This window comes from Notothenia coriiceps, unplaced genomic scaffold, assembly GCF_000735185.1.
Source record: "Notothenia coriiceps isolate Sejong01 unplaced genomic scaffold, NC01 NC01_scaffold00008711, whole genome shotgun sequence".
NCBI lineage: Eukaryota > Metazoa > Chordata > Actinopteri > Perciformes > Nototheniidae > Notothenia > Notothenia coriiceps.
Window position 1 is genome coordinate 19,424 of NW_011341412.1, and position 13,187 is coordinate 32,610.

General features: G+C 38.9%; 1 protein-coding gene across 1 annotated transcript in view; it reads left to right on the forward strand.

The window, feature by feature from the left end:
• Positions 1-13,187, forward strand: part of lmbrd1 (LMBR1 domain containing 1) — a 31,170-nt gene that overhangs the window by 14,590 nt on the left and 3,393 nt on the right. Inside the window, exons 5-7 of the mRNA XM_010770303.1 lie at positions 1,901-1,968; positions 4,079-4,167; positions 8,468-8,541. Of these exons, the coding sequence (XP_010768605.1) occupies positions 1,901-1,968; positions 4,079-4,167; positions 8,468-8,541 (231 nt within the window). The remainder of the gene's footprint in view (positions 1-1,900; positions 1,969-4,078; positions 4,168-8,467; positions 8,542-13,187) is intronic.

Consider the following 13,187-nt stretch of genomic DNA (forward strand, 5'->3'; position numbering starts at 1 on the left):
GGAGCTCCCAGATCGAGGGAGTTATCCACGTTGGTTTGTTTGATAGACTATACTTCTATATCTTAACCATTATTAAAAATCATCCTTACAACCATTCCACTAAAATCTTCTAGGATACACTACCACAGAATTATGGATTATCTATTCCCACCAGCATGCCTTACCTAAATTGCCAGATAATCAGTCTTCTTCACCATGCTATAAATGCATGGGTGTCTGACCAACCTAATTAGATTTAGATCCATTGGTTGCTACCCTTTGTACAGCTCGTTTTGGGTCTCGCGCCCCCATAGCAGGTAATTTCCTGTAGCGTAGTGTTCACTTCCGTGTCAGATAAGACGTTTTGGATTGGTGCCGCGTTGAGTGAATCTTTCACTAACATAAAGAATACAAAAAATAATCAGAAAAAGATACAACAAGGCAGTACAACTCGTTATTTCACACAAGTCATAGCCAGGACGGGGAGAGTGACAGAGGAGCTAGAACTCCTTAAAGATAAGAAGTCTAACACGGTCTGTGAGAGCAATTTAAGATCTTAAAGATTTGTTTGCGTCGCGCAAGAACTCATAAGATTAACTTATTCTAAATTTCTCTCACCGAGGAACAATGGTTGCCCAAAACTTACAAAGTCTCTCCTCTCAAATATATCTAAACAACCTACAAGTGATTCCTTTCTCTCTGAGATTCTCTCCTTCACACACTATTTCTCTCGTCCAATATCTAGTACTCTTTTACATAGTTCTAGAGTGTATATGCGGATAACAATTGTTAAAACCCAACTCATATTAGGTTCCAAAAAATGAACCAAAAGAACCCACTCTCCATTTTTTAAGTGGAGAACTTGCACAATTTGGTGGGCTGACTAAATACTTTTTTGCACCACTGTATGTGGTCCGGGGTGGTGTCCAGGGGGAACTACGCAGCGTCAGAATATAAACCTCTCTCTTTTTCTCCGTACCCAAATATCTCCAATCTAAAACGGGGGCCTACAACGGGGCCTGATCCAGATTTGGTCCAATATACGTAATATCGAATGTTGCCTGGCTTTAACACCCACGGCCCCTATCAGAAACTTTGCCTATCAAGAAACAATGCCTGACTTGTTTTGGACGTAATATGGCCTATCCCCTGTGTACCTTAGCAGTCTAACACTCAGAGCTAACCTGTATTGCACAGAGCATGTGTGTGAAGAAGCAGGAAATAAAAAGGAACTCACCTTGTGGTATAACCGGCAAGAGAGAAAGCCTTTGAGTTCCATACTGTTTCAGAAATAATCCTTGATAATCCATGATATGGCGTTTCATCACGGCAGTATTTAGTTTAGACAGTAGCTGCTGGGTCCCGCATGAGCTCAGCCCCCTCCTTTTTAATTTTTTTATTAATCTTTTTGTTTCTTTTTTAAAGCTTTATAGCCAAAATCAGCCCTTTGAAACAGGAAGTGAAATAGAAGGATATGAGGCATGGCTATAATGGTTGATCTGTTTGGTATTTTGAGCAAAACACTTCATAGACATGTTTTTTATATATATTTATATATCTGAGACCTATGCTATTGCCTAAAAAGAGCATGATTTTTAAAATTCGTTTTAGTGAGTATTGTACCAAACCAGTGATCACAAAGTCTCCTTTTCTAATTTCAATGTGTCAGTTTTGAGCTGACAGAGGCGTTTTCTCTCACAGACAATGAAGTCTTTTGTATTGTAACTTTAAAAGCACCTTGAATAGCGCTGGTTGTGACACCTTATCTCTGCCAGGTCAAACTGGATCTACAGTGACTCTGTATAGCTGTCACTCACTATTGTCCTTATCTAAATGGAGTATATGACCCCGTTCCCTCATTAAAAATGAAGAATAATATTTCATGCCTGTGATTGACCAGTAGAATGTTCTTCTTTTCCAGCAAGTGAAAAACGCTCTGAAGTACACAGTTGGGTTTGCCATTGTCTGCGTGGTGCTCCTTTTAATTGGGTAAGTTGGAGAAATGGCTGGTTTCTTTGGCTTCAGTACACGATAGGTGGAAGAGGGCGTGGATGTGTCAATGTGTGGAGTTAATGAGGAAGGCCCCTTCAAACAGCCACCATATAATTTGCCTGGCCATGATAAGCCATTAAAATAAAAAAACTATAGACGTCCTCTGTCTAAATAAAGGTGGTGTTCTTGTCAATCTGATTCCAAACCAGCATGTGTTATCTATGTACAAAGCTCATGTGGAGGGAATATTGAGGCTTTTCTGTGATGTTGTGTGTTATATCTACAAATCTATATTGATGCACCTTCTCAGCCATGTCCCATTTATCCCGCAATTTTCTACTAGTTTTGTTCTGTAGCACCTGCAGTACATAATAGACTTCTCTGCAGCCGTGACAGCAACATGCCACGAGTGCTACCTAAACTAAGCAATGTGCTCTCTCAGCCGTTAAATGATACATCGGAGGTTTACTTGGTTTTAGAAAAATAAAGGACCCGTGACTATACTTTTTCACAGTTAGTGTTTGGAAGTTAGGATTTATTTGAGACTAAAGCAATTTTGCTCCTCTTTTACCTCATGAACTGTAAGCTCGAACTTGAAGGCTTTGTTCTGGCTATTGTTTCTGTGGTAACAAAATAATGGCTTTTATACTGGCCTGCTTTTCTCATACCAGGAGAAATCATGGTTGAGGTAGGTTTCTGTTAATTAATTTGGTCTTTTCTTCATCCGATTTATATTTTGTCTTTTTAACTTGCAAGGTGTTTACCTCATTGTATTATTTATATTTTAATTTTAATTTTGCCACTGCAAGTGACTTTGTTTAACATTAGGACCCTACCCTTTCTTGTTATTTGTGTTAAAGTTATTAAAAAACACTTTTAACTTGTTATGAAACATTTTCAATGTAATACTAATGCCTCTATTACCTACATGTAAACGAGCCGCGCGCCTGCCTGCATCTCATCGGCTTTAAATTAGAATGATTTTCTTTTCTGTTTCAACTGAAACAAAATAAATACATAAAGAATCAAAATCTTTACATAATGTTATTGTTTTCAAGGTTTTAGAGTGGCGATGCTACGAGAACTTCTGAATGCTCGAACACTATGCATGATGAATAGACAAAAGCATTAATGACTCTGAATGTTTCTATGTTTGTTAGAAAATAACCCTTAGAGTTTGCAAAAGTTACATTTCACTGCAGACAAAGTTGTAGAGAGTTTTGTCACAGCTAAGGTCACTTTTATGAGGTGTGCTTTCCTAGAATGAAAAATGACACATGGCATGGCCTAAAGGAAAATATTAAGTATGGAGCCCTGAGGGTAGCAACATGATAGTGGGGCAGATAAAAGCTATTGAGACCTCAGACCTTTTTCTTTTTGCATGTACGGCAAAGAGAAGTCTTAGAGATGGTAATTTCATGTCTTTTACCTCCCCTGGTGAAGGCTTTTTATTTTTTGAAGGACCAGTTTTTGAATTTCCTCAAAGAATCCTTGTAACTTCAGAGAGAATCATATGTCTCTGCTGTCTGTCAAGAAGGATTCATGATTAAAGGAAAACCATTTCAGAATAAAATATAAATAAATATATATATATAATTCTGTATCAATACTGGTGAACCTTTCCCTCTTTTTGCTTGAACAAATTAATACTGGGAATCTTGAGAAGGTCATCTACCTCTTCGAAGAAATGGGTAAAAGGTGTTTGGTGGAACATGATTGTATACGTTTATCGGAAACAAATATCAAGACATCTTTGCAAAGAATTGCTGACTTTAAACAAGCCATGTCAATCATGTTTGGTTGTGCTAAATATTGAAGACTCTTAATTCATAGTAAATAGTAATAGGAATAAACATAGATCTTATTTTCACAATAAAGTGAAAATGAAGAAAAGAGGTTCATCTTGTTTTCAAGTGCAGTATCAAAGTGGATAATATCCTTTTTATATATTTGTATTTGTCTGCTGTAAACATATTGTACCAGGGGCAGTATCATTGTATTTGGCACAGAAAATGATATAATTATAATTATATATACATCCAAGGAGTTACAGTACTCTTATGCACTGGTCGTTACTTCTGCTAAATTATTCTTTCGTTGCTTTCAGAGCCTTCGTTCCACTTGAGCCCCCACCTGGTCAGAATTCCACCCAATGGGAGAAAGTACAATACCTTTTTGAAGAGCTTGGGAGTAGCCGTAAGTATTCACCCTTTTACAGTTGTTGTTACAGCGACTTCATCAGATTGTCTTTCCTTTATTTATTGTGTTATCAGATACATTTATTAGTTCAAAGTAACATTTCTAACCGTACACTTTCTTGCTTCTTTTTCTTTTTCATATTTTATTCCAGCCACATTGACTGGTGTAAAGTCTACAGTTTTAATGGGGAGCACATTTGAGATGGGTTGACATAGCAGACGAAAAAAAACAAGTTGTCAAAAGAAAGGGCATATTGCCACAGCTTTATGACCCTAATTAATCTTATTCTTCAACGTGTCAACTGTCAGCTAACTGCATGTTAGATAAAATAAACTTGTTACATCATGCGTTTATTTATTCATGTTCATCACCACACTTCTTACGTTGATTGGTAATTATTTAAACATTCATCTTGCTGGATTTATTTGTCAAGTATCACAGGGGGTGATACTGATTTCAACAATGCGTTTGGGCTTAACAACTCGTAGTCTATTTAAGAAACTACCGAACATGAGACTCACAAATGTTATTGTCAATTACATGCTTTGGATTCCTCCATCAATTCACTTTACCAGCAATAAAAAGTGACTTTATAGCCTCAATTTCAAAGTGCAGTAAGAAATTCAATTTGCCAGTTATAATCATCTGGTAATGATGGTTGACTGTGTGATCCCTCCTTCCCATCTTCACTAGTTAAACGGAGCATTGCCAAATATGGACTCCTAACAGTCTTCTGGCCTTTTGCCATCTGGGGATCAAGGAGGAAGTTGAACCATCTGCCTGTCCTCGGCTCAATAGTGGACCCCTACATGCTCTCCTTAACCTTCCTCCCTTGGCACGGGAGGAAATAGCTCGGCTGCGGAGGAGGAAATGTGAGGATCATCCTCCTTTCTAATTCCTCATCCTTTCCCCTCTCCAGATGGGGGGGTTAATTGAGTAAAGGAAAGGCACTTTTGCCCCGTAACCCTGCTGACTGCTTTGCAACGCTGGTTCATTAAGACCCTTACATCTCTTTCTTTAATGGCTCCAACTTACACTGCTCCGGTGATGTACACTCCGTACTGGCAGGTCTCTTTTATTCAGACGATGTCTCGGCCCTCGGGCTTTCTTCAGGATCAACAATCATTTTTGAAAGAGGCCTTGGGGCCGGAACATCATCCGAATAAAAAGACATGCATATGGAGCGGCAGTGTGATTCACTGGTGTGCGTTACCTTTTTAATACTCAATGTTCCAATGAAGCCTAGATGTTCTTTAGATCAGTAGCTGTTATTGTTGGTATTCAACAGCAGACACTACACTCTTGCATTTCCGGGCCATGCCTCAAGGTTGGAGTAGAGTAGGTGGGAGTCCAACTTTCACTTGTAAACGTACTTGGGCAAGAATAACTGCGTGTGCTCATTATCAGTGAGAAAAGAACACATAAACTCACACTGACCGTGAAATATCAACGTGTACTGTATATCCTATGTGTTTTGAGCAAATCTTAAACACATCAATTATTTCTAGCAGTGTTTCTTTCTCTCCTCAACCCCCATACAGAAGATAACCATAGGAATGCAATATAAGCCCCAAGTTATTCTGTGTTTTCCTGTATGAGCTCTTCTTGGTTTGAAGAAGACAGCTCCCATGCCACAAAGAGTATCCAACCTTCTCTGGTCCTGGAGTTTGTAGTCCATGTTGAGAATTGGGGTTGAAATTTAGTTTGGAAATGAACTATAGTTCTAATCATACCTTATTAATGGTAAATGTATACATTTATAAAACCTGGCATGCCAAGGATCCTTTTGGTTATAATTTCTGTACATACACAAAACATAGTGCAACGTTTGTGTTTTGCTAACTCGTGTTTTAAAATAGCATGGGTAAAAATAGAGGCCATTCGTTTATTTTAAATGCATTTGAGGCTTCAGTTGACAGATGCCTAGTGAGGGGGCTGACGTGACGCTGCTGATCTCATCTTGATGGATCGTTTGACAATTCCTGCTGTCCCTCAAAGTGTCCCTCAACTGTGGGATTAAAGCTAAAATATGTCCAAACTATGTTCTTAAATACAAGATAGTATCTGACCCTATTTTCTTTAAATGATTTGACATCTTTACCCACACAGGGAACAACGAATTATGGCTCTCAATTTTCTCAACTTTGCTAAAGGCCTCCACATGCTGTTTTTTGGCAATATGTGGTCATTTCTGCAGTAAATGTTATCCTATCCCATGATCGTAAAGCTTCATTTGACTTGTTTTGATAATTCTATCATTACACAGTATGGGCCCGTGCTAAAGGAGCTCCTTAATTAACACCTCTTTGTACAAGCATGCACACACGCCTGAAGGGCTATACGCAGCGTCAGATAAGAGCACCTCTTTGCTGCTGGATTCAAAGCTGTTCAAATGTGGAAGCCCCGCCGATAATACACCATATTCCCTCTGTATAATCCCCGGAAAATCTGCTCAAGGCGACCAAGAAGAGTGGCAGCAAACATCTATCCTTTGCTTTGTGCCGAGTTCACGAACAGAATGTCCTCCATGCAGAACAAGGAGCTATTGTCTATTTTACAAAGCTCACGACTAAACAATGGCAAAAAAATCGCAGTGAAACACTCGGGAATAGGAAATGTATTCAAATGTTAATGTTCAGCCCAGCTGTCAGACTTAAAAGTTTTCCTTTTTGCATACAATACAATAGGAAGCAGGCATATAATTTATCTCCATTTTCCACCTCTTTGTTCCGCTGCGTGTGAAATGCCTCTAAAAGAAAGCGATAAATGTTATAAACAACACAAAGTATACATGCCCTGAATACGGACTTAATATTTTCAATCAAACGCCGCTGTCGAGGAGAAAGGCAAGCAGGGAGCCACCTATGGCCGTGATGACAGGTGGCCCGGGCGCGATGAAGATGCTGCTGTGAGGATGCAGGATATCTATAAAGGGACAACTGTGTATCTTTTTGCGTGGAGCCCTATAACAGGTGGGAGCTTGACAGGGGATTGAAGCAATCAGTCCCTCCATCAATCCCTGTCCTACAACTCCAACTCTGACAGCTGGTGTGACACCTACTGTTGCCCTTGCCTGATGGGTGGTCCCCTTTCTGCCTCAATCAAAGGTGACACACATCATCTCCGCCTATATACATTGAAAGACCCAGCTGTTACCCATCATGATCAATGTATGAAATGGCAATGATGACAAAAAAGTGGACCATATGTGTCTCCAGAGGAAGACTTTGCTACTGTGCTTTCATTAACGGCGGATTTAAAACCCAAGAGCAGAATACCAAGACGATTCCTTCTCTTTGTCCTTGTGAATAATATTCCTCCCAATTGCCTTCAAGTAAACCAATCCCGGGAGTTTTCACTGAAAGAACATTAGCAGGAAGGTGATTTCTTTGCAGTTCCAGATGGGTTGTTTTCTTGGCAAGAAAAGATGCAAAACTATTAATTTTTGAATTTCTTGTTATTTTGTTTGAGGAGATGAATTTTCTTTCGCAATTCTTGAGGCTCCGTGATTACATTCAAGACATAATTTCAGAGATCAGTACACCCAAATAACAAAAAAAATACTTTTCGCACCTACCTCAAGGATATCTAGCTACCATTACTGCCTTTGCAGAGGTTTAATGAATTCTGCAACAATTTAAAGAGGTAACCCAGGGACTACCAACACAGAGATTTAAAAAAGAATCATTAAAATGTAAGCAGCAGATAAAATGATACCCTGCTCTCCTCCCTGGATCCTACATGGTTAACAATGCCCCAAAAGATCCTCCTCATCTAGTAAATTCGTACATCATACTCACACTGGGATGGCCCCGATAATATCACTATGACATCATCAAGGTCTTCTCCTAAGACAAAGCCTCTCCAGGGCCACAGAGAACATACAACTGTTCACATGCTGAGTACCACTTCACATGAACACTAAAAGGACCTTCTTCACAGTGGAGTGTCCACCTTTACTCACACACAATATTTTAGGATATCTCAAAGACTTTTCTAAGGATTTTAATTAGTATTTTATAAAATGTTTTAATCAGAATCAACCTACCTATATTATCTATCTAAATTATTTCCACCAGAATTTTCCCATTGCTCTGTGTACAAAAGTGCGTCAATGTTATTTCAGAAGCATCTTTAGAACTGACAACAAAGCCACACCTGACTGACATACGGCCAAAGTGTACACAGTACAAAAGGCTCTTGATAGATTATGCATTCAGCAAAGAGTCCTTTGATATTTCTTTCAGAGGCCAACGACACATCTCTAATGGATTTCCTGTCGTTCTTTTACCTGCAGATGGTCTACCCGCTCTCTCTTTCTCCATCAGCTCCTTGACCTTGATTGGCATGTTGGCAGTGATCACTTACACGGTGAGTTGGGACCTGAGACAAGTGTTGAAGTCAAATCATCCAATGGGATGTTTTCCAAAAACGTTGCCAGCCCAGTAGCTCAATAGAACATCTGTGTATCAAGACTCATCAAGTGTTTAAAGTATTAAGAAAGATTCATTTAACTTACATTTTCCGAAGTGGAGCTGTCAGGGCTAAAAAAGCATGTTTTTGCCAAAAATGTACTTAAGGTGCAGTGCAGTTTCTTAAAGTTTTTCCTGTACAATTGGTTTCTCACCTTCTGGGTTGAGATGTACCTGGTGATGGAGTGGCCTTTCAGTATTTGTAATGCCTTGTGATGTTAGAGCTCTGGCATTCAATTGCTCAAATTACTCAGACCGCTGTCTTTCACCTGAGCGCCCGAGACTTTTGCATGATGAATGTTGTGCACCCTTCACCGGCTTATCTACCACTTATCAGCCGTCTATTTATAAATATATATATATATATATATATATAGATCCACCTCAGTGGCCATTAATATATGCCTATATTTTGATTCCCTCAGCATTCTGCACTTTTTCAATTTTTTTCCTATATCAGAAAAATTGACTGCTGTAACACTTCTTAATGCTGTCCATTTTTCATAGCTGTTATCTTGGTGAATAGACTGTGAATATTCCCTGTGGGTGGGGGCACTGGTGCCATTGTGGGAGTTACACAGAAAAGTGCCTACTGGATAGAAATACCAAAAAAAAAGTGTTCCTGTATAGACCCAGAGAGTGAGAGTAAAAGTAACAGCCAACCCCAATCTTTCCAGTTTCTGTGGAGCTCAAGGAGTCCTATTTGACAAATCACACAACAATTGAGTGTGGAACTCCTAATGAATAATACGCAACCGAGACAAGTAGGTTGTAGAACGAGTCTCGCTTAAGGACATGCAATCCATCTCCATTGGGACTGCACTGTTCTCTAAAGGGTGCATAATTACCCAGTGCATGTTGGAAGTGTTCTCAGATTTTGCAATGACCCCTTGTTGATGTTGACTCTGCAAAAGCCCTGTAGAAGTCAAAACACCTGGTGTGACTTTGTTTTTGATTTTACTTGTTTTGATGAAGTCAGTCGAATAAATCAAGCCTTTGGGCGACAACAGCGTCTGCCACTCCCTTACGGGCCCGTCCACACTACAGCTTCAAAAAAAGCTTGCCGGCGGGCGTGTCTGAAGCTCGACCAACAACCAATCACATGAATCTCCCGCCCCTGACACACAAGCAGCGGTTTGATTGGCTAGAGCTTGTACTGGCATATGATTTGATTGGCTGACGCTTCCACCGAAAGCTTCAGAAGCTTCAAAAGTTGAACATTGCTCAACTTTTGCAGCCTGAAACGCCAGGAAAGCTCCGCTCTGCCAGGCAACGTGACGTCACCCCATTCAAAGTGAATGGGCAGACGCGTTGGAAACCGTTTTTGAAGCTGTCGAAGCTGTAGTGTGGACGGGCCGTTATTGTCACAGAAACAAGTGCAGAAACTCTCTTTATCTCACTTTGTGTCCTTTCATCTAGCTTTTTTCCTCTCTCCTCTGTCTTCAAGAGGCGAAAGTCTTTTTAGTTGCAGCCTACCCATATTTGCAAAGAGCTGTTTGATTGATTATTTTTTATTATGTGTTACTATTAAGCCTGATTAACTTAATGGAATCTCAGTGACAGGTACTATAAGCAGCGGAAATGTTGTCCATGACTCCTGTGCTAATTTATCACGACTCTGCGTACAGAACTTGCCATCTTCACCTAATGCAAAAAACTCAGTGATGTAAACAGTATATATCAGTGCAGCCCAGTGCACTTAAAATGAATACAAAGTGAAACAACTTTGACATCCTTTTGAACTTTTTATGCCATGTTCTCTTATGAGAAAGAAGGAGTATAAGAGAAACATATTTGTGTAATACATATTTGATCAAACAGAGATATCCTGATGTAAAAGAAATGTGACACTGTTTTGATTTGACTAGGCTTTTGCTAAACTTAACACATTATTTTAACAGTTTGAATACTAAATGTTTCTATTAATAAAGTATCATAGATAATCAATTCACCACTAATAATACAATTAGCTTGTTGTCTGTTACAGTGTTACAGTGTTATACTGTTATTACAGTTCATCAATTAGAGCTCAGCCTTAGAGGAGATAATACTATAATTATACTCTAACTCCAGATAAAATACATAGATTTATTTTTCCACGCTATATAATTAACATACTGTGTTAATCATCAGAGTTTTCATCCCTATACTTTCAACTTATAATAGATAAGGACTAAAAATTAATTAAAGTATACAGAAATATTACATTTTTCAAAAGCATTATCTGACTGTGACTTAAAAATAAAGGCCTGTTTAGTCACTAAACTGTTACAGTTAGTGTGTGGTTTTATAACTAATTGTTTAGCACCTGTCAATCACTTTGAGCAATAGCAGGTAACATAAATGAATAGGTTGTCCCTTAAATAATTTGAATAGTTATACGCTTTGTATTGGATTTGTGATGAAAGCCTTTGTCACTTAATAATGAGGCTGTCATTTTTTAATGGTGATGAGTAAGTAACTTGACAATGCCTATCTATAATAATAGTACATTTATTCACCTGGGATGTTTACATGCATATTCCTTCTGTATTGTGATCAGATTTTACCTGAAACATAAAGGTGGTGCATTATGTGAAGTCCTTTGACTTTATTTAAAAGCTAGGTCAGCGTATGACTCTCACATCTCTCTCTCCCGTGGGCCTACCTGTCTCTTTCTCTTAAATTGCCAGCCGGCAGATGCTGATCTGAAGTTGGGAAGATGAATGTCTGTAGATCTAATCAGAGGTCCTGAGATTGACCTGGGAAGATGTTGTCTCTGAGTGAATCAGAGGGTGTCATTAAAACGTATTACTCTAGAACTATCAAATCCTTAGATGCAATATTTAATATTTACATTTCATTTATATAATTTATATTTCTTTAGCACTTTTCTACTGAAGTTAGACATTGGATTTCAAATGAAACATGGTATGAAAGTTTCACTGCAGTAGAATTGTTTAATCTCTAGTTTTCAAAACTTTCAAAAAGCAAAATACAATTGCCTAAAAGGGAAGGTTTAAAAAAAGTGAACATGATAATCACAATAACATTCTGAGGTGGCTAAAAATCCCCAACTTTTGATATGTGGTCACATTGAGGTCATTCAGGATTCATAAACACAATTTTCATGGTAGAGCGTACATGGCATGCGCTCCTTTCTTGTGCCGCGTGTCTTGTTTTTGGAATGTTTTTAAGACACAAACAAACCTTAAATGTTCTAAAACCATTCAGCGCAATGCGTCAAGTCACACAGCACGTCAGTATTACTCTTGGTCCAGGCATCCAATCATATCAAGTTGAAGTTAGCCTTTACTATTTTCCCACCTCCTTACTGTTTTGATGCTAAAATATGTGGTTTGAACAGTTGGACAGTGGAACATGCAACTACAAAACACTAGGTCACCCTATTATTAAAATACAAGTTGGAGCTTGACGTCTGCTTCAATCAATTGTTAATCACACATTTGATTGCCTGGTTGCGCACGCAGTCCCACTCCACTGGCACACCAAGCTGTTTTTCTTGGAAGTGCTTTACCAAGGCCCTTGTGAAGTGACCGTACCTGTAGTGATGTATTTCGGTGTGTCCAAATCCATGCTTTTCTGGAAGGTTTCTTGTTTGTTTTTTTATCAAAGACTCACATGTGCAATTACTTTATGATTAGCACACCACTGATTGTAATGGATCATTAATCTTACTGCAATTACTGTAATTAAAGAAGAGGTCATAGGTCAAACTTGGTACAATGTCTTTAGAAACCCAAAAGAGCGCACTTAAGGTTCGAGAAGCATTCGAAGGCCTTTTCAGAACTGGGACATAGTTTGATTTTTCAGATGTAGAAAAATTGGTAAAATTGCTTCCGTTAATTCAAACCTTTCGTTTACACACAGCCACCCCATGTGAAAGGGGAGGGGATCAACATAGGTCCAAGTTATTTACTCACTCAAATTGTGTGCCAGTCTTTTCATTGGTCACTGACAAACCAGAGTATTCCTTATTACTAAACTGACTACACTATGTCTCAAAGGTTATATAGGCAGATGAGATTTAGTAACACAGCTGCTGGAAGGATACGGCAGGAAACACGAGTTTGAAGCTCAGTCATACAAGAATACACACTACTAAAGCATCCATTGTTAGCTCTATTTTATCTCTATTAACATACTTAGTACATGATACTAGAGCAGGGGTCGGCAACCTTTTTGATCTGAAGTGCCATTTAAAAAAAAAATTGTTATCAGCGTGCCAACGATCGAGAATTATCAACGGGGGGGGGTTTTGAGGAGCTTGACGCTCGTCAACTATCAGCAAGAGGGCTGGGAAGCCTCGCAGTGTGTGGACCTGTCAGCGCAACTCACATGATGCCGAATTTAACAAACAAATTTAAATAATTGGTTTAAACGGCATAACAATAAGGACGATCGTCCGTTCTGTGATTCTCCAGAACACACATGTTATGATATTAGGGTCATGCAGAGTGAGATGAGATCGCTGTCCCCTTTGTAGCATATTGTTTAGATGAGAGATGAGCAGATCGCCACTGGGCTTTCAACTAAATACACAGC